General features: G+C 43.3%; 1 protein-coding gene across 3 annotated transcripts in view; it reads left to right on the top strand.

The window, feature by feature from the left end:
• LOC126237456 (dehydrogenase/reductase SDR family member 11-like) overlaps positions 1-23032 on the top strand; it is a 262806-nt gene that overhangs the window by 109558 nt on the left and 130216 nt on the right. For 2 of the 3 annotated variants that reach the window (XM_049947589.1, XM_049947591.1), the window contains exon 2: positions 7721-7883. The exons of the other annotated variant lie outside the window; for it this stretch is intronic. In XM_049947589.1, the coding sequence (XP_049803546.1) occupies positions 7721-7883 (163 nt within the window). The remainder of the gene's footprint in view (positions 1-7720; positions 7884-23032) is intronic. 3 annotated transcript variants of the gene reach the window in all.

The following is a 23032-nucleotide window of genomic DNA, read 5'->3' as shown; positions in this document are numbered from 1 at the left end:
AACAATGACGACTGGCCACTGCGACGCTGGATGCCGCCTAGTGACGTTGCGGGTACGAAACGCGGTAACAAAAGAATGTAAGCGCAGCAGACATGGACGGGGGATCACTCTAGCAAAGATATGCGCTTCAAATGGGAAAATTCTTTGAGATAAGCGACTTTGTCAAAGGGCAGATTATTATCACGCAGAGGCTGTGAACGAGAACCTTGAAAACGACGAAAGTGGCGAAGGTAGTCGAATGTTCACGTGCTACTGTCGTGACCATCTACGGAAAGAGGTAGAAGGACAGTGAAACCACCACTAGGCGCTGAATGGTCGGACGTCCACGACTCTTCACAGAACGTTTGCTCTGTAGGGTAGGATAGATGGCGATCTGAGGCGTCTCTGCCGAATAAGCACAGTGCTGGTGAATGCAGAACTGTTTCGGAGCGCATCGTTCGTCATACCTTGCTCAACATTGAGCTTCGCTGCAGACCACCACTACGTGTTTACATGTCGGCGCACTGACATCGTCAGTTACCGTTGCAGTGGGCACGGGACCATCGTGATTCGGCCGTCGACCAGTGGAAACATGTCGGCTCTTCGGGTGAATCACATTTTTTGCTACTCTGGGTCGATGGTCGTCTCCGCACACGGCGTCACTGAAGTGAACGCCGGCACGAAACATGCTCCGCGCCACGGACGTAGGCCTGTGGCAGCACTATTATGCTATGGTAGAAATTCGCCAGCGTTTGTATTGGATCTGAGGTGGCAGTCTTAGACACACTGACAGCTACGAACCACCTGTATCCCTTCATGCATGATGTCTTCCATATCATTGTGTCATCTTTCATCAGTGCAATTGCTAGTGTATCAGAACCGTGCTATAATTGTTTGAGAAGCATTATAGTGAACACACGATGATGTCTCGGCGACCAAATTCACCCAATGTAATTCCTATGGAAACCATGTGGGTCGCTATCGGGTGCCATAACAGCGCACGCAAATGAGTGACCCGTTATTTATGCACGTTACCGATATATACCTCCACAAACCTCCCAACAGATTGTGCGATCCTTGATACGCAGGATCAGTGAGGCATTTCGTTTCAGAGACGGACCAACAGCTACTAAGCAGGTAATGTTCTGGCTCATCAGTACATATATCTTAGAAAGTCTCTACTGAAATCCGCCCTGACAGCCGTGCGTGTTATACCGTCGCTTCGGGGATGGGAAGGTGACCTGGCCCCGGATCGACTCAACTCCGCGAACTAACGACGAGGGTTGGCGTGCTGGCCAGGCGGGATGTGGCTTTTAGGCTGTTTCCCACACCCCAACAGGTGAATACCGGTCTGATAACCAAGTCACACCTTAGTTAGACGATTGGTAAAGATTTAGAAAACTTTCTTCTCTTTCACATAAATAACGCTACACACAGACAGTTGGGGTTCGCGTTTGTTGGTTGACTGATTTGGAGGAGGGAACCAAACAGTGAAGTCATCGATCCCATCCGATGAGGGAAGTAAGTCGGCCGTGCCCTTTCAAAGGAACCATCCCTGCATTTGCCTGAAGCGATTTAGGGAAATCACAGAAAACCGAAATCAGGATAGCCAGACGCAGGTTTGAACGGTCGTCCACTCGAATGCGAGTCCAATGTATTAACCACTGCGGCACCTTTCTCGGCAGGATACGCATATTTCGTTCCAGGGTGTAACTGGGTGGTGACAGGAAGAGCATTCGGCCACCCCTTAAACCAACCATGTCATATCCATTAATAACCATGACGACCCTGCGCCGATGCGTGACAAAGGCAAATGCAAAAGAAGAAGACAAAATCTTTGCTGACCGTGGATGACAGGGGCGTAGCTTTGTGCGGAAGTGAAGAGAGGACAGTATCACTTGAGGTCGGAAGAGAATAGAAGCTTTTGAAAGCTGGTTCTAATGAAGATTAGATGGGTATATAGGATAATTAAGGAGTAGGTACTGAACCGAAGAAAAAATAAACGTATGACACAGATTAACTGTACAATAGGACGGTTGACAACCGTCGAGTTGGTAATGAAGGAAAGTTGGGAGGGGTGAAGGGGGGGGGGGGGGGAGATCGTAGAGCGAGACAGACTGGCGTGTAGAGCTACATCAAACTACAGGGTGGATGAGAAGTCTGGTTGGAATCAGCTGCTAGAATAACTGTTTACATGTTTCAGCACTCGCAGTCGTGTTTTAATATGTAGCCACGGCAGATGGGAGCGGTCATAGCTGCAGTATTGAGGAGCGTTTAGTGACAAGCGAGTGGGTGAACGAACGACAACACACACGGCAGACAATGAAACAGATTATGGGGGCATTCCTGGAAAGAGCTAATAAGGATCCACAGCGAAAGACAACACTACTGGATAGGGAAAGATGTGCTTTTGCTTTTGGCATTGTTAAAGCGAGGCCGCGGAATGGAAGGAAAGAGAAACGAAAAGAAACATGTGCCCCAGTCTCCGCTTCGATTGAACAATCTCCTATAAAGTAGACGGGTTTCGGAGCTCCGTATACAGAGGACGACAATTCGAGATTACGTGAATAAAGACGTTAAGGTCAGACCTTTTCGACCGACGTTAGTAAACGTATTATCGGATAGAGATCGAAATGAGCGCGTTTCAGCGTGCCGTGCTTTGTTAATTCAGTTTACAAATGCAGTGAAAGTGGCAACGCTACGTTCCCAGATGAATGTGCCACTTACAGCAGCTCACGTACTAGAAATATTGTCATTTGGGCTAAAGAAAATCCTCATTGCGCAGTCGAGTTAGGAGGAAAACCGCCTCACATAATGGTATTGGCAGAGACAACATCACAACGTCTGCTTCGACCGTACTCTTTTAAACTGTTGCGATAGTTCCAGATATCGTCCTCTTTCAGATTTTAAACAGATATTGTATGGCAATTTGATTATATAATAGTAAGACAAAGATTTTGGAACCAGATTTTCAAACTGTGAGCCATTTCCAGGACCAGATGTGGACTCTGATCATAATTTTCATTTGGTGAACTGTAGATTAAAACTGGAGGATCTGAAAAAAATAGTTCGTAAAGTAAGGAGATGAGACCTACATAAGTTGAAAGAACCAGAACTAGGTGTTGTTGAGAGTTTCGAAGATAGTATTAAAAACGACAGCCTGAAACAGGAGAGGGAAATGCAGTGGAAGAGGAAGGGGTAGCTTTGACAGATGAAACAGTGAAGGAAAGCAAAGGTTCAGATAGGTAAAACGACAAGGAGTAGTAGAAAAAATTGGATATCAAAGCAGGTATTGAATTTAATATGTTGAAGGAGGAAATACAAAAATGCATCAAATGAAACAGGTAAAAGAGAATACAAACATTTAAAAGTTGAGATTGAGAGAAAGTGCAAAATGGCTAAACAGGGTTGGCTAAAGGATAAATGAGTCTATAGAAGCATGTATAATTAAGGGGAAGATAGATTCCGCCTAAATAAAAAACTAAATAGCCCTCAGATAACAAAGAAGAAGCTGTATGAAAATCAAGAGGTCAGTGCTAAGGAAAGAAGGGAAGATGAAAGATGGAAGGAACATACAGAGGAGCTGTACAAGGGAAATGAATTCGGAGGCAATATTATAGGAAGTGAAGAAGAAGACGAGAAGGAAGATTCGATGCTGCGAGAAGAATTTGACTGAGCACTGAAAGATCTTAGTCGAAACAAAACTCCGGGAGCAGATGTAATTCTATCAGAGCTACTGACACCCTTGGGAGAGCCAGCCATCACAAAGCTATACCACCTGACGTCCAAGATACGTGAGGCGCAGCTAGTACCCTCAGACTTCAAGGAGGTAGTAATTCCAATTTCAAAGAAAGAAGGTGGTGACACGTGTGAAAATTACCGAAGTATTAGTTAAATAAGTCATGTTCGCAAAATAGTGACACGAATTATTTACAGAAGAATGGAAAAACTGGTAGAAGCTGACCTCGAGGAAGATGAGTTTGCGTTCTGGCGAAATGTTGAAACACGCGACGCAATACCGACCCTGTGACATAGCTTAGATGATAGGTTTTGCAGACTTAAACCTTCTGACTATGTTGATTGGAAAACACTCTCTGAAATTATGAAGGTATCAGGGGTAAAATATAGTGAGCGAGTATGAAATTCATTAAGAAGCGAGGGGCTGGAGTGACAAGGTGTGAGACTACCAAAAACATAACTCTTCATTCAGAAAATATAAATTTATTCAAAGCTCTCCAATCTCTTATTATCAATTTGCTTTTAACACGTAAAACTCGACAACCTCGAATTAATGTAAGGAAAACTCCCATAAACATTAATATCTGAACTTTGAACACTTTTTAGTTGAGGTTTGACATTGTGACAGAATAAATACGGTAAAGCACAGCATGAATTCGGCACTACTCGAACAAAGATAAAATATTTCAGTTAACACAAGTTCCCAAAAAAATACTTTAAGCGTTACTAAACATTTAGTTAAAACATCGCTGTAAGCATAGCAGATTAGGATTACCAACGAGCAGCTATGAAGCAATTTAAAATATAAGCTTTATGTGAATCAAGGGAATATTATTTGAAGTCTTTAAATAGAAATCAAATAACTCAGGCTATTTCTATAAAAGACTGTGCACATATTTTAAACAACAACCCCCACATAACTTCAACTAAAACAGCAAGCAGTAAACTGATCTTACATTAATCCTGAGTACCAAATAAATTACACAAATTTTCAGACCAAATAGACAGGTATAACTGTCGGGGAAACAACCGGAAAACTTTACTCAATGCAATTTAGCCATGTTGGATGCTAAATATCGGCACAACTACCTATTCACAGCGTAAAAAATAGAACTTACGCGTTTCGAAGATCGACACTTCGTCTCCAGAGTTACTGTACAAGATGAGTCTAAGAGCAACCAATATGAAACATAAACACGAGCAATAAAAAGGATAAATAACTTCCCTTGCAACTGTGTCTTCTTAAGATGTACAACCACATCACTGTCAGCTGATAAAACAGATGAACATGGAATGGCATATGTCGTCCACAGGTAATGGCAACGTCACAGTAACATAGGCTTTAAAATATGTCATGGCATGTTAATCTATTTTATCATTTGACAGTGATGTGGATATGCATCTTAGGAAGACACGGCTGCAAGGGAAGTAACAACGTTCCTTTTTGTTATTTAATTGCTCTTGTTTGTGATTTATGTTGGTCGCTCTTAGAGGTTTTTTTTTACAGTAATTATGAACATAAAGGCTTGTCCTTCGAAATGCGTTAATTCTAATGTTTTTACTGTGTAAATAGGTTGTTGAGACGAAATTTTAACATTGATTTTGACAACCACGACCTCATATCCATTATTAATAAAATCGTACCCAAGTCGGAACCGACAGGCTCTTTAAATGAAGTCAGGGTCAGCTCACACCTAAAACACACAGTATGAAGAGCCCTACCGCAAAGCGGATAACTCCAAATAACTCACAACCGAGCGAGGTGGCGCAGTGGTTAGCACACTGGACTCGCATTCGGGAGGACGACGGTTCAATCCCGTCTCCAGCCATCCTGATTTAGGTTTTCCGTGATTTCCCTAAATCGTTTCAGGCAAATGCCGGGATGGTTCCTTTGAAAGGGCACGGCCGATTTCCTTCCCAATCCTTCCCTAACCCGAGCTTGCGCTCCGTCTCTAATGACCTCGTTATCGACGGGACGTTAAACACTAACCACCACCACCATCCAAATAACTCACTAAAGTACTCACAAAACAAGTCCAACAGGCGACAATGATTTCGGGTCCGTAATCCCACTTTCCGCAAATTCTGTAAACACCAAACAGCAGACAAAGTTCCTAAGCTCTCTTCCACCAAATCCTAGCGACGTATTTCCGGAGGATGTACAACTTCGATAACTGCTTATAGTATTCACGTCCGACATGACTGATATCTCTTTTTTTTTTTAGTGTCCCATCCCGCAGGTACCTGCCGAAAAATGTCTGAGACTCAGTTCAAACTCATAGCAGTGAAGTCGGCGCGACAAAGAACGTGCTTGACCCCTGGTGGGATGCGAAGGAGTTGGTTGCTTAGCTACGTAGGCAAAGAGCTGATATCGAGCATTCGATTCCATATCAAAGCTCCGCGCGTGTCAGAAAGGTTATATACGACTTTTAAAGAAACCAAATTGCAGTTGTAAGAGTCGAAAGGCCTGAAAGGGAAGCAGTGGTTAAGGAGGAGTGAGACAGGGTTGTAGTCTATCCCTGGTGTCACACTGAGTTAACAGTAATGGAAGGCAAGGAAAAATTTTGAGAAGGAATTAAGGTACAGGGAGAAGAGATAAAGAGTTTGAGGCTTGCCTATGGCATCGTAATTCTGTCAGAGACAGCAGAGGACATGGAAATGCAGTTGAGTGGAATGGCAGTCTCTTCAAAGGAGGATATAAACAAGAGTAATTGAACGTAGCCGATTTATATTATGCGGTGTTGAGAGAATTAGATAAGAAAACGAGACACTGAAGATAGTCGGTGATTTTGGCTATCTGGGCAGTAAAAATAAGTGACTCTGGCCACAGTTACGGGGATATAAAACTAGACTGGCAAATGGCAAGAAAGGAGTCTCTGGAGGATAGAAATTTCTTAACACTGAATAGAAACTTACGTGATGTGAAGTATTTTGTGAAGGCATTTGTACGAAAGAGGAATGTGGACGATAAGGAGGTCAGACGAGAAGATTTTGAAATGTGGTGTTACAGAAGAGTGCTGAAGATTAGATGGGCAGATCGCGTAACCCGTGAGGAGGTCGTCAATTGAATTGGGTAGAAAAGAAATTTCTGGCATAACTAAACTAGAGGAAAGGATCGGTTGAGAGGACGCAATCTGAGACGTCAAGAAATCGTCGGTTGTGTACTGGGGGGATAAAAGTTGCAGATGGAGACGAAGGGACGAGGTGGCCTGCAGTCGCAGGTTCAAATGACTGTCGGCTGGAGTAGTTGTTCAGAGATGAAGAGACTTGCACACGATAGGGTAGATGGAGAGGTGCCTTAAACTAATGTTCGGACTGAAGACCACAAGAACAATGTGAACCGACTTCCCAATGAATCACACAGCCGGTCTTTCTCGAACAGTTACTGCTTGTCTCAGTTTTTACATTTTCCTATCGATCATTGAAACGAACCATTCCAAATCTTTTGCTGTGATGTAGATGAATTTACTGATGGTAATGATGATGGTTTACACTGAAGTTTGCCATATAAATTGGTTGCCACGCTGGCATCGGCGATGGAGTAATTCCTTACCCCACCAGTGGTGTCCTAATTTTGTTTCCATTTCCTTCATGAAATATGTGTACAGCATCATCATGACTGCAGTCGTGGACGTAATATCCGGAGTTACGACACAGTACGTCGAATTAGTTGTTAAGCCCTAACTGTTGGCTTATCCTTCCCCTGTTTGTTCCGTGAAAGGTTTCGCTCCGTGTCAATGGAGGGACGAGACAGGCGTCTCACGAAATATCCTGTTTCGCGAAACAGTTATTGTAAATGCACAGCTGGACAAGACGTGGTCAGTTTGAGGGTATACAGAACTTGTTGCTTTATCTCCACGACCTAAAAGAATCACGTAAATAGTCAAAATCTCGCGTAATCGTGAGAAAGTTCGCAATCTCATAAAGAGCAAAGCTTTAATGACTTACTGCTTTCATTATTTTTTTTTCTTGTATACAGTGATGTATTTGTGCCCCATAACAGGAGCTGGCACTCAAGGATGCCCCAGGAAAGCTGCACGCCATTGCCGGGGATGTGAGCGACGAAGCCAGCATCCTGGCTGCCTTCAAGTGGGTCAAGGACAACCTGGGCGGCGTCGACATCCTCGTCAACAACGCTGGTGTATTCCCCTTTACTAGCCTTACAGGTAAGAGAAACACTTTGCATTAGCTTACCTGACTGTTTTGAAGAAAAAAATGGTTCAAATGGCTCTGAGCACTATGGGACTCAACTTCTGAGGTCATTAGTCCCCTAGTCAACAACGCTGGTGTATTCCCGAACAATAGTCTTACAGGTATGAGCAGCATTTTTGGAGTATCGTATTTCGTTTATTTAAGAGCACTTGCAAAATCAACCAATTGAAAAATAGTGATGTACTCAGCATGTAGATCTACATCTACACACTTTGCAGTCCACCATACGGTGCGTTATGGAGGGTACCTTGAACCACTGGTAATTATTCGCTTTCCTGTTCCATTCAGAAGTGGAACAAGAGACAAACGATTGTCTATACGTTTCCCTACAAGCCACGATTTCTTTTATCTTGTCTCCGACGTCATTTCGCGAGATATATATTGGTGGCCACAGGATCGGTCTGCAGTCTGTCGCAAATGTTAGTTGTGTCAACGTTCCTAGTAGTGCAGTGCCAGTTTGTGCCCCAGTTGACATAAGCTCTGCTTGGGCCGCCAAGTTGATAGGTGTGCCAGATCTGTATACAAATGGTATCACAGTAGCGAGAACTGACACAGTGAAAGTAGTCTACAACAAAAGCAGAAACTTTCCAGTAAACACGGGTCCGCAAATGATCCATTTGCGGGATAATGAGAATGTGTGGTTTCGAAGTGCCGCTGGCTTCAGAATCAAATGTTGTCCCACTTAGTATAAATGTATTTGAAATTTAGACTTTTCGTTTATGTACTCTTGCAACACGGCTGAAATTTCACCCACACAGTAGACTTCAAAACTTGAAGTCTCTCGTATGTTGATCTATAGCCTACGAGCTAATTCTGTGGAGAATTTCGCGACGTAGAATGTTCTACAGAGGTCTGTGCTTGTCAGAAGAAGGTACATCTCCAACGAAAAGGGAAACGAGCTTCAGCGAATCGTCAGTAATGTCGCCCTTATTCAGCGACATTGGTAGGGAGCGTTTCTCCGTTCCTCTGTCTCGGTCGCGGAGTGTGACGAATCGCCTCAAGTCACCCTTTCACCGGACACGAACCCAATGTACAAACCAGCGCCCATGCCCTATGGGGAACTAGTTGGAGTATCCTGCAATAAGCTCCCTGTAAACCATTATTCGCCGGCCGCGGTGGCCAAGCGGCTATAGGCGCTCAGTCCGGAATCACGCGACCGCTGCCTCGGGCATGGATGTGTGTGATGTCCTTAGGTTAGTTAGGTTTAAGTAGTTCTAGGGGACTGATGACCTCAGATGTTAAGTCCCATAGTGCTCAGAGCCATTTCAACCATTCTGAAACAATTAATCGCGTCTGTCAGTATCGCCGTTACCTGTTGAGAGGTTTGACAAACAACACCCAAATTTACACACATGACTTCGCTCAGTCAACTGTTCTCTTTTTTATTCCTGGCATATTTTGTTGTTTAAAATATCTATTAATACGTACAGTACATTACTTACATTGATTCTAGCATATCTAATATAAGAATACGTTGGTCCAATCACAGTCATTGCTTAATGTTAAGTAATTCTTATACCTGTGAAAATCTGGTGAAGGAAATACACTATGTGATTTATTTATTATTATTTTTTTTATTATTTATTGCCAAATTATAGACCTGTTACCTGATGTTTAAAACAGGTCGTACATCTTACAATTTTCGTTTTTCATCTTTTTACAGTTTTCTTTCCTTTTGTTTTATCTACAACATTTACAAAGAATGATTCAAAATAACAATAATTTGAGGTTGAAATATAAATAAATTTTGTTGTTTTTAAGAAGAATATAAAAAGAAGATAGGATAGATGAGAGATTTGTTAGTACCATCACCGAGTGTGACTGACGGTGAATACCTCGGAATGGTTTCATCGAGCCGTTGACCGCCAGTCACACAGACACACACAAATGGTTATTAGTAGAGAAATAATGTTTCTTATCCTATTTGTTACCAATCCTATGTATTAACTACATTAGGTGCGCATCCATGTACAGCATTTGGTGTTTTCTTGGCTAGATTGCCAGCAATTTGCTTATTTACGTTCACATCTCAGCTTCCTCCTCCTGTTCCTCCTCATTGTCACTATTTCCGCTGTCACCGTGGGTATCGCTGTCCATCCTCTGGAGATTTCTGTTACACTGCACATAGGCATGTCTGTGATGTCGTGTCCGCATATACTCTTCATGTGTTGTTTTTGAAATACTGTTTGTCAGTGCGTTTAATTGTGCCCATTGTTCTTCGTCTCTTATTGCTGTGTATATATCTATGTCTGTATCTGTGTAATCTAAGTGTAGTGTATGTCTATTGTTCGCGTATTGCCCGCAAAAAAAGACAGTGTGTTCTGGGGAACGTTCTTCCCCGCATGTGCATGTAGGTGTCTGCCTCAGACTCACGCGGTTTAAGTGCGTGGGATAAGGTCCGTGCCCGGTTAAGAAATGTACCATACCGCGGCTGGGATCGATATGTCTCATTCTCAACCGCTCCCTTATGTCAGGGAGGAAGTCGTGCAGTCTACGTCCCTTATCACTTACATCCCACTCACCTTGCCATGTATCCAAACGCCAACTTTTAAGGTGACGTATCGTCTCTATGGGAACACCGGTTATTGTGTGTACCTTATCTAGTCTCCCCACCTTTAACCAGTACCTTGCAGCTCTGTATTTGATCGTGATATCTATGTGGCATATTCCGAGCACCACACACAGTGTATCCGCTGAGGTGGTACCGAAGGCTCCAGATAGCCTAAGTAGGACACTTCTCTGCCCTCGTCTGACGGATGCTTTGTTGGTGACCACGTTCAGTCTATGTGCCCACGTGCTAGCTGCAAAGCTGAGTACTGATTCGAAGAGCGCACAGTGGTATGTACGTATGACTGGTAGAGGTAGTCTGTACTGTTTTGAATTTAGCCTCACTATGTGATCCAAAGAATCCGGACACCTGGCTGAAAATGACTTACAAGTTCATGGCGCCCGCCATCGGTAATGCTGGAAGTAAATATGGTGTTGGCCCACCCTTAGCCTTTATGACAGCTTCCACTGTCGCAGGCACTACGTTCAGTCAGGTGCTGGAAGGTTTCTTGGGGAATGGCAGCCCAGTCTTCACGGATTGCTGCACTGAGAAGAGGCATCGACGTCGGTCGGTGAGGCCTGGCACGAACTCGGCGTTCCAAAACATCCCAAAGGTGTTCATAGGATTCAGGTCATGGCTCCGTCCGAGCTAGTCCATTACAGGGCTGTTATTGTCATGTAACCAATCCGCCCCGGGCGTGCATTATGAACAGGTACTCGATCATGTTGAAAGATGCAGTCGCCATTTCCAAATTGCTCTTCAACAGTGGGAACCAAGAACGTGCTTAAAATATCAATGCGGGCATGTGTTGGGATACTGTCACGCAAAACAACAAGGGGTGCAAGTCCCCTCCATGAAAAACACGACCACACCACAACATTATCGCTTCTGAATTTTACACAGATGACGTTCACTGGGCATTCACCATATCTATACAGTAGTGTACTGCCGTCAGCAGGGAAGAACTAACAATCAATTTGAACACACTTATTACAATTCAAAATAAAAACGCCTTCTTGGCATACACAAAGTTTTCCATGCAGAAAAAAAAAAACCACCACAACTCTGTGGTAGCAAAGCAGATAAGGAAACAAGACAATGGAAGAAAATACTGATCAAAAATACTCTACAAAATACAATGTGCTGCTAGAAGACTACGGAGAGACAATACAATGCTACGGCCGGCGTAAATACTGGCCGGAGCTGTTTCTATCTGTTGGTAAACGCTGCCTATCTGACGTTCTAGGCGTCTTTATAAACCCAGGTCGGCGGAGTGCTACAGCAGTCGTATGAATCCTAATTGGTGGAGCACTGTCACATGTTGTCTGGCGAAGTAGTTCTGTGTTTATTTGGAAAGTATGTTACTGTTTCTGTCCGCTGGCGAAGTTTCTCTTCGGACTACTGAAAGGGGATTAGCAACCCATCTTGCGTATCGGTTCTGCGGGCCCTCTAACAATAAGGGGCCGCTACGACACACACCCTGCCATCGGGTTGCCACGTTGTGTACCGTGATTCGTCACTCCACACAGCGTTTTTCACTGTCCAATCGTCCAATGTTTACTCTCCTTACACGAAGCGAGGTGTCGTTTGGCCTTTAGCGGCGTGATGTGTGGCTTATGAGCAGCCGCTCGACCATGAAATCCACGTTTTCTCACCTCCCACCAACTGTCATAGTACTTGCAGTGGCGGTTCGAGTCCTCCCTCGGGCATGAGTGTGTGTATTTGTCCTTAGGATAATTTAGGTTAAGTAGTGTGTAAGCTTAGGGACTGATGACCTTAGCAGTTAAGTCCCATAAGATTTCACACACATTTGAACATTTTTTGAACTTGCAGTGGATCATGATGCAGTTTGGAATTCCTGTGTGATGGTCTGGGTAGATGTCTGGCTGTTACACATTACGACCCTCGTCAACTGTAGGCGGTCTCCGTCAGTCAACAGACGAAGTCGGCCAGTACGCTTTTGTGCTGCACGTGTCCCTTCACGTTTCAATTTCACTATCATATAGGAAACAGTGAACCTGGGGCTTTTTAGGGGTGTGTGGAAATCTTGCGTACAGATGTATGACGCAAGTGACACCTAATCACCTGAGCATGTTCGAAGTCCATGAGTTTCGCGAAGCTCCCTATTCTGCTCTCTCACGATGTCTAATGACTACTGAGGTCGCTGATATAGAGCACCTGGCACTAGGTGGCACCAAAATGCACCTAATATGAAAAACGTATGTTTTTGGGGGTGTACGGATACTTTTGGTCACATGGTGTACTACGCACAGAGCCTTATCGTTACTGGCGTATTGACACCCGGAGAATGGACAAACAACCTTGTTCGAATTATTTCATTCTTTAATTATGCAAAAAGGCACACTTATACAAAAATCTATTCCTGTTCCATGACATACCTTAGAGTATGCCCCTGTGAATCGGAAAGTATTTTGGCCGGTCGCTGTGGCCGAGCAGTTTTAGGCGATACGGTCGCAGGTTAGAATCCTGCCTCGGTCATGTATGTGTGTGATGTCCTTAGGTTACTGATGACCTCAGGTGTTAAGTCCCATAGTGCTCAGAGCCACTTGAATCATTCGGAAAGTATTTTCTTGGTCTCCGTTGTGCGCAAAGCATAATTTTTTGTGGCTGCTTGATAGGTGTATGAACTGCTTATCAGTTTATTTAACATTTTAAAAATTGTACTTTATAATGTATTTAAATGACTGCACACGTTTTAACTTGTCAGCTGACGCCGCCAGCGGCAAGATAAAATTACTGATGACGCACGACGAACTCTTCTAGAACGAGGCCTTAGTCAAGTAGCTGATGTTAACTTTCCTGCAGAAGACACCCTCAAAGAAAAGCTCACTTTACTTGTTTCAAAAAATTTTACTTTTGGTTTTTTTACGAGCTTTTCAGTGCTGAAACTGCTCGTATGTCACTTGCAAGCACGTGTTGTTGTTGTGGTCTTCAGTCCTGAGACTGGTTTGATGCAGCTCTCCATGCTACTCTATCCTGTACAAGCTTCTTCATCTCCCAGTACCTACTGCAACCTACATCCCTCTGAATCTGCTTAGTGTATTGATCTCTTGGTCTCCCTCTACAATTTTTACCATCCACGCTGCCCTCCAATGCTAAATTTGTGATTACTTGATGCCTCAAAACATGTCCTACCAACCGATCCCTTCTTCTAGTCAAGTTGTGCCACAAACTTCTCTTCTCCCCAATCCTATTCAATACCTCCACATTAGTTACGTGATCTACCCACCTTATCTTCAGCATTCTTCTGTAGCACCACATTTCGAAAGCTTCTATTCTCTTTTTGTCCAAACTAGTTATCGCCCATGTTTCACTTCCATACATGGCTACTCTCCATACAAATACTTTCAGAAACGACTTCCTGACACTTAAATCTATACTCGATGTTAACAAACTTCTCTTCTTCAGAAACGATTTCCTTGCCATTGCCAGTCTACATTTTATATCCTCTCTACTTCGACCATCATCAGTTATTTTACTCCCTAAATAGCAAAACTCCTTTACTACTTTAAGTGTCTCATTTCCTAATCTAATTCCCTCAGCATCACCCGATTTAATTTTACTACAGTCCATTATCCTCGTTTTACTTTTGTTGATGTTCATCTTATATCCTCCTTTCAAGACACTGTCCATTCCGTTCAACTGCTCTTCCAATCCTTTGCTGTCTCTGACAGAATTACAATGTCATCGGCGAACCTCAAAGTTTTTACTTCTTCTCCATGAATTTTAATACCTACTCCGAATTTTTCTTTTGTTTCCTTTACTGCTTGCTCAATATACAGATTGAATAACATCGGGGAGAGGCTACAACCCTGTCTCACTCCTTTCCCAACCACTGCTTCCCTTTCATGCCCCTCGACTCTTATAACTGCCACCTGGTTTCTGTACAAATTGTAAATAGCCTTTCGCTCCCTGTATTTTACCTCTGCCACCTTCAGAATTTGAAAGAGAGTATTCCAGTTAACGTTGTCAAAAGCTTTCTCTAAGTCTACAAATGCTAGAAACGTAGGTTTGCCTTTTCTTAATCTTTCTTCTAAGATAAGCCGTAAGGTTAGTATTGCCTTACGTGTTCCAACATTTCTACGGAATCAAAACTGATCTTCCCCGAGGTCCACTTCTACCAGTTTTTCCATTCGTCTGTAAAGAATTCGCGTTAGTATTTTGCAGCTGTGACTTATTAAACTGATAGTTCGGTAATTTTCACATCTGTCAACACCTGCTTTCTTTGGTATTGGAATTATTATATTCTTCTTGAAGTCTGTGGGTATTTCACCTATCTCATACATCTTGCTCACCACATGGCAGTATGGCTGGCTCTCCCAAGGCCATCAGTAGTTCTAATGGAATGTTGTCTACTCCCGGGGCCTTGTTTCGACTCAGGTCTTTCAGTGCTCTGTCAAACTCTTCACGCAGTACCTTGTCTCCCATTTCATCTTCATCTACATCCTCTTCCATTTCCATAATATTGTCCTCAAGTACATCGCCCTTGTATAAACCCTCTATATACTCCTTCCACCTTTCTGCCTTCCCTTCTTTGCTTGGAACTGGGTTGCCATCTGAGCTCTTGATATTCATACAAGTGGTTCTCTTCTCTCCAAACGTCTCTTTAATTTTCCTGTAGGCAGTATCTATCTTACCCCTAGTGAGACAAGCCTCTACATCCTTACATTTGTCCTCTAGCCATCCCTGCTTAGCCATTTTGCACTTCCTGTCGATCTCATTTTTGAGACGTTTGTATTCCTTTTTGCCTGCTTCATTTACTGCATTTTTATATTTTCTCCTTTCATCAATTAAATTCAATATTTCTTCTGTTACCCAAGGATTTCTTTAGCCCTCGTCTTTTTACCTACTTTATCCTCTGCTGCCTTCACTACTTCATCTCTCAAACCTACCAATTCTTCTTCTACTCTATTTCTTTCCCCCATTCCTGTCAATTGTTCCCTTATGCTCTCCCTGAAACTCTGTACAACCTCTGCTTTAGTCAGTTTATCCAGGTCCCATCTCCTGAAATTCCCACCTTTTTGCAGTTTCTTCAGTATCAATCTGCAGTTCATAACCAATAGATTGTGGTCAGAATCCACATCTGCCCCTGGAAATGTCTTACAATTTAAAACCTGGTTCCTAAATCTCTGTCTTACCATTATATAATCTATCTGATACCTTTTAGTATCTCCAGGATTCTTCCAGGTACACAACCTTCTTTTATGATTCTTGAACCAAGTGTTAGCTATGATTAAGTTATGCTCTGTGCAAAATTCTACAAGGCGGCTTCCTCTTTCATTTCTTCCCCCCAATCCATATTCACCTACTACGTTTCCTTCTCTCCCTTTTCCTACTGACGAATTCGTCACCCATGACTATTAAATTTTCGTCTCCCTTCACCACCTGAATAATTTCTTTTATCTCGTCATACATTTCTTCAATTTCTTCATCATCTGCAGAGCTAGTTGGCATATAAACTTGTACTACTGTAGTAGGCATGGGCTTTGTGTCTATCTTGGCCACAATAATGCGTTCACTATGCTGCTTGTAGTAGCTAACCCGCACTCCTATTTTTTTATTCATTATGAAACCTACTCCTGCATTACCCCTATTTGATTTTGTATTTATAACCCTGTATTCACCTGACCAAAAGTCTTGTTCCTCCTGCCACCGAACTTCACTAATTCCCACTATATCTAACTTTAACCTATCCATTTCCCTTTTAAATTTTCTAACCTACCTGCCCGATTAAGGGATCTGACATTCCACGCTCCGATCCGTAGAATGCCAGTTTTCTTTTTCCTGATAACTACGTCCTCTTGAGTAGTCCCCGCCCGGAGATCCGAATGGGGGACTATTTTACCTCCGGAATATTTTACCCAAGAGGACGCCATCATCATTTAATCATACAATAAAGCTGCAAGCACGTAGGGATCTTCAAACCACTAAAATAAGGCGGGATATCAAGGCTGACGCAAAAAGAACCGCATGTGAGTGCTACCATTCATAGCGAAATTACAACTTAATTTACATCTTAGGAAAATGCTTTATGAAGAAAATCAGAAACTCATTCCGGCCAATACTGAACATCGCTATGGTGTTTTAAAAAGTCTGCTTTGCGAAACACAGTTCCTTGTCACGCAGGTGTGTGCAGAGTTAGTTCTCATGAAGCCGGTATTCACTACCTAAAATAAAATAAATTGAATTCGTCATCATATTATGAAAACGTATTCAAGATTACGTTTTAAATGTGCCTTAAAAAGCAACATACTATTTAGTTACTTTACAATGTAATCCTGGCGTGTGCCACGCAGAACTAATGTAAATGGGCGTTCGTTTTGTTCAGACAGAAATAATTATCGAAGAATATTTCATTGGTCTTATTCCATTTACAGTTACAACTGTTGAGTGTTCAACCGAATGTGGTCGTGCGGTTCTAGGCGCTTCAGTCTGGGACCGCGTGACCGCTACGATCGCAGGTTCGAATCTTGCCTCGGGCATGGATGTGTGTGATGTCCTTAGGTTAGTCAGGTTTAAGTAATTCTAAGTTCTAGGGGACTGATGACCACAGATGTTAAGTCCCATAGTGCTCAGAGCCATTTGAACCAGTTTTTGTTCAACCGACGTTCTTTTGAAGTTGTTGGCAATACGACAGATTCCTTTGAAAAGCCTCAAGAGTATGATGACGCTTCGAATATGAAATGGAAAAATATGTGTATTAAAAAGAATTGGACAACTTAACCGTCGAACATATTTGGGTCTAATTCGTTTAATCTTATCGTGAATGATTCGGTGCTGTAATAGCTATTCCTGTCAACATTTTGAGTACAATTGTAGAAGTTTCCAATTTATTTTCTGCATCTACGGGAATTTTGAGGAAGCTATATTCCGGCTATATATGACAGCAAAATCTCTCAGCGGTACTCATTGGGAAAGTTGAACAAAAGCCGTGGAGCAGTCATAAATAAAGCGACTTTGCTCTGGGGGGAGGGTGAGATAACGCGAATGATGTTGCAAGTGTTTATCAATTTCCTTCAGCATATACGGAGTAAAGATAGAAAGCACATAAATCATTTCTTGTTCCTAGTTCAAAATGACTCATTTAACTGAAAGATGTAGAGGTCTTCATCGACACAAAAACACGTGTCTTGAAAATCCACTGCGACCCACATTTACATTGTTTCTGAAAATTTCGTTTAAAATATGAAACACTATATCTGCTGAGGTCAATTCACGTTCTAGCATATTTGAATATGATGCACTCGAATGTGGTTCTTTCACGAACCAGCCATAAGTGAGCACATCTGAGACTTTTTGAATAGTAAACCGGAACAATACCGTAACAAAACCAAATTGTACCAAAATTAAACATAAATTTTTGTGTTGTTACGAGGATGGATGCAAAGTCCTATGTAGAATACATACAAATATCCTTCAGCGGACCATGTTTCTTTCCAGAAACATTTACGAGAGACTGTGTAGGTGCCCATAAGGTTTATCTGCATAGACAAACGAGATGTACTAATTCATATAGACGCCAACTGAATGGGTCAAAGATATATTACTTCGTATTACGCTGCATTAATTTAATGTGAAGGGCGGCGGAAAAGTTAAAGGTGTACTTTCATTTTTTCAACACTTTTCTTGTTTTAGTGCTAGAACAAAGGTCTTCTGTTGTACGCCGTGGTGTACGGGCTTATTTTTGTTCTCCGTGTGTCTAACAATTATAAAGTGGATAGCTCTACGAGATTCATGTATACTTGCTCCCGTCTATGCGCATCATGAACGATTGCAGCGAGCCTTCGGATGCATGGGAATAATCCTCAAGAAGACGACAGCAGCATCATCATCGGCATTGTCGCCGTATGAGAGAGAAGAGGTAGTTATCATTAACGGAAATAGTTCAAGACTCATCATTTCAAATTCAAATTGCAGAAGGGTTGAAAGCAGTCCCTTACGTCATATCCTGCATGATGTTTGTGTAAAAGAATAAACTTTACCAACTAACAGGCGCTGCTGAGAACTAGACTACCACCATACGTTTCTCTCTCCGCAAAATTAATTGTATTTTTATACAAGACAGAAAAAAACATCATATTCTTACAAATGCCGGAAACATTATTTAATGAGTGGGAAAATAATGGGACATGGATGCTCAAATATAGGATATTACATGTTTGGCATCACTTGTTCTAACCAAGGCGTGAATTCGAAAGAGCAGCTACCATAATTCTCTCTTCTCCTTGTTGGCATAATCACGACGACGTATGCTCCATAATACACTCCTGGAAATGGAAAAAAGAACACATTGACACCGGTGTGTCAGACCCACCATACTTGCTCCGGACACTGCGAGAGGGCTGTACAAGCAATGATCACACGCACGGCACGGCGGACACACCAGGACCCGCGGTGTTGGCCGTCGAATGGCGCTAGCTGCGCAGCATTTGTGCACCGCCGCCGTCAGTGTCAGCCAGTTTGCCGTGGCATACGGAGCTTCATCGCAGTCTTTAACACTGGTAGCATGCCGCGACAGCGTGGACGTGAACCGTATGTGCAGTTGACGGACTTTGAGCGAGGGCGTATAGTGGGCATGCGGGAGGCCGGGTGGACGTACCGCCGAATTGCTCAACACGTGGGGCGTGAGGTCTCCACAGTACATCGATGTTGTCGCCAGTGGTCGGCGGAAGGTGCACGTGCCCGTCGACCTGGGACCGGACCGCAGCGACGCACGGATGCACGCCAAGGCCGTAGGATCCTACGCAGTGCCGTAGGGGACCGCACCGCCACTTCCCAGCAAATTAGGGACACTGTTGCTCCTGGGGTATCGGCGAGGACCATTCGCAACCGTCTCCATGAAGCTGGGCTACGGTCCCGCACACCGTTAGGCCGTCTTCCGCTCACGCCCCAACATCGTGCAGCCCGCCTCCAGTGGTGTCGCGACAGGCGTGAATGGAGGGACGAATGGAGACGTGTCGTCTTCAGCGATGAGAGTCGCTTCTACCTTGGTGCCAATGATGGTCGTATGCGTGTTTGGCGCCGTGCAGGGGAGCGCCACAATCAGGACTGCATACGACCGAGGCACACAGGGCCAACACCCGGCATCATGGTGTGGGGAGCGATCTCCTACACTGGCCGTACACCACTGGTGATCGTCGAGGGGACACTGAATAGTGCACGGTACATCCAAACCGTCATCGAACCCATCGTTCTACCATTCCTAGACCGGCAAGGGAACTTGCTGTTCCAACAGGACAATGCACGTCCGCATGTATCCCGTGCCACCCAACGTGCTCTAGAAGGTGTAAGTCAACTACCCTGGCCAGCAAGATCTCCGGATCTGTCCCCCATTGAGCATGTTTGGGACTGGATAAAGCGTCGTCTCACGCGGTCTGCACGTCCAGCACGAACGCTGGTCCAACTGAGGCGCCAGGTGGAAATGGCATGGCAAGCCGTTCCACAGGATTACATCCAGCATCTCTACGATCGTCTCCATGGGAGAATAGCAGCCTGCATTGCTGCGAAAGGTGGATATACACTGTACTAGTGCCGACATTGTGCATGCTCTGTTGCCTGTGTCTATGTGCCTGTGGTTCTGTCAGTGTGATCCTGTGATGTATCTGACCCCAGGAATGTGTCAATAAAGTTTCCCCTTCCTGGGACAATGAATTCACGGTGTTCTTATTTCAATTTCCAGGAGTGTAGTTCATAGTTCGCGTAAGTTTCTAAAAATATATGTATATTGTCCTAATTCTATTTTACGCAAGGAGTCGCTTTTGACTGCGCTTCTTCAGCTACTGAAGACATTTTGCAATAAAAGTATAAGACACTTCCAGTAATGGCTGCCACTAGGCCATGTGTCCGTGTCACTGCCCCTCTGACGTCTGCTAGTCTCAAAACTGCTTGAGATTGCTGGCTGTCAATAGCCTACTGGACGGCGAAGGCGAAGTACCACTCCACACGCGGACAAAGGAGGGATAATTGAGGCGTTGAGATCAAAAAGGGGATATGTCACACAATTGATGTTCTGAAATACATTGAAAAAAGTGTATAATTCTGAATAGCGTTACTTCCAAAGCTTATAGTTAGTCCCAAAGACTAGTGAGGAAAAATGCAATGCTATACCAACAATCTGTAATCATAGGATGAAGGCAAATAATAGAAAATGGTGTCAGAAAATGACTGAACATATCCACTTTTTGATTAAAACAACAGTCGTTGTACTGAAATATTGACTTATGCGGCACAGTCTCTTCACTCGGCGTTTTGATATGCCATGGAGGGCAATAATTAAGCTTTCTTGCATAGCATAGTTTCCTTGAAGCCAACTTTAACCTGCAGATACATGTGAATTAGTATCATAAAACAAAAATCTACATAATCGTAATTCTGTAACTCTATTAAATATATGCCTTAAATAATGCCTTAAAGATTTTACAAAACGTGGATCAAAGATGTACATAATTCGGGAACGAAATGGTTAATAAATTAATATTACAGTGGTCAGGCCAGTTACCTTATAAAAATAATTTGCTGTCCTTCCACGATTGGTAATGGAATTTGCGCGTGGTCTCCTTGCTTTTGGAAAGATGGGAAGAATGAGAGCACTCAATTACCCATCCTGTCCATCTTTGTTGGGCATATTGTTGTATTCTGTCAACAATAGTTCCTTCTGAGCAAATGAGAACTTCTCAAAACATATACGCCGGCACGTGTAAACAGTTATTAGCGTATTATTAACCTATATACTCGGCGAATAACATATTTTTACCGATTTTCTATATTACAACAAAAACATAAATTTCGACTTTGTTTTCATGAAAGGAATTTATATTCCCATTTTAGTACAATGTTTCTACACAACTTGCTTCTGCTACAGCATATTACATTGTTGTTGCTGTGGTCTTCAGTCCTGAGACTGGTTTGATGCAGCTCTCCATGCTACTCTATCCTTTGCAAGCTTCTTCATCTCCCAGTAGCTACTGCAACCTACATCCTTCTGAATCTGCTTGGTGTATTCATCTCTTGGTCTCCCTCTACGATTTTTACCCTCCACGCTGCCCTCCAGTGCTAAATTGGTGATCCCTTGATGCCTCAGAACATGTCCTACCAACCGGTCCCTTCTTCTTGTCAAGTTGTGCCACAAACTCCTCCCCCATTCTATTCAATACCTCCTCATTAGTTATGTGATCTACCCATGTAATCTTCAGCATTCTTCTGTAGCACCACATTTCGAAAGCTTCTATTCTCTTCTTGTCCAAACTAGTTATCGTCCATGTTTCACTTCCATACATGGCTACACTCCATACAAATACTTTCAGAAACGACTTCCTGACACTTAAATCTATACTCGATGTTAACAAATTTCTCTTCTTCAGAAACGCTTTCCTTGCCATTGCCAGTCTGCATCTTATATCCTCTCTACTTCGACCATCATCAGTTATTTTGCTCCCTAAATAGCAAAACTCCTTTACTACTTTAAGTGTCTCATTTCCTAATCTAACTCCCTCAGCATCACCCGACTTAATTCGACTACATTCCATTACCTTCGTTTTGCTTTTGTTGACGTTCATGTTATATCCTCGTTTCAAGACACTGTCCATTCCGTTCAACTGTTCCATATTACATTATGTAGAGACAATTCAAACAATGAACATTGTATGACTATTTACCTGCAATCTGCACCTGTTTCCCTCCTTGGAACAATGTTTCGTTTGCAGTTGGTATGCTCCAAACCCTTGACCTTCTTTTGTTTAATCACATTCCTCCTCCACAATTCGGGGCGTCTTTTCTTCCTTCTAAATTCATGTAAATCGTCTTCGGACTCGTCTGACGGTTCCGTCAACGAAGCCATTCGGAAATCTCACAGCTGATTACTGCAAACCGCTACAGTGCTGCTCTTACGCCTCACGTTCTTTCGTGCAATATGGGGACTTGTAACTGTGACAAGTCCTCTTTCTGCACGAAACGTAATTTCAACACTGATTTTGACAGGGAAAAATCGCTGAACAAGTCCCATTTTAGAACCAACAGATGCGGAATCGTGTGAAAATACCAACTACAGTAATAACTCATATACCCCAAAAATGATGACGTCCCGTTTCTGATCTCAACACCTCAATTACTAGCACCCAGTATTGAGTAGTTCTGCTGGCCGCCACTGCTGTCCCTGTGTGGAGAGGGCTAAGCGTATTCGTTCGTCGTACGTCCCACATTTTCTGCGGTTGTTTTACGCAGTGTTGCTTTTCTGTTAGCACTGACAACCCTATGCAAACGCTGCTGCCCTTAGCCATTAAGTAAAGGCCGTCGGCCACTGATTTGTCCATGGTGAGAGGTAATGCCTGAAATTTGGTATCTCGGCACGTTCCTGTCGCTGTGGATCTCCGAATATTGAAACCCCCAACGATTTCCGAATTGGAATGTCCCTATCATTCCGCATTCAGAGTTTGATAATTCCCGTCTTGCCGCCATAATCACCCCGGAAACTTTTTGTCTTGAGTCACCTGAGTACACACAACAGCTCCGCCAATACACTGCCCTTTTATGCTTTGT

This window comes from Schistocerca nitens, chromosome 2 (assembly GCF_023898315.1).
Source record: "Schistocerca nitens isolate TAMUIC-IGC-003100 chromosome 2, iqSchNite1.1, whole genome shotgun sequence".
Classification (NCBI taxonomy): domain Eukaryota; kingdom Metazoa; phylum Arthropoda; class Insecta; order Orthoptera; family Acrididae; genus Schistocerca; species Schistocerca nitens.
The sequence above is the reverse complement of the archived record's forward strand: the minus strand, read 5'-3'. Positions and strand labels throughout refer to the sequence as shown.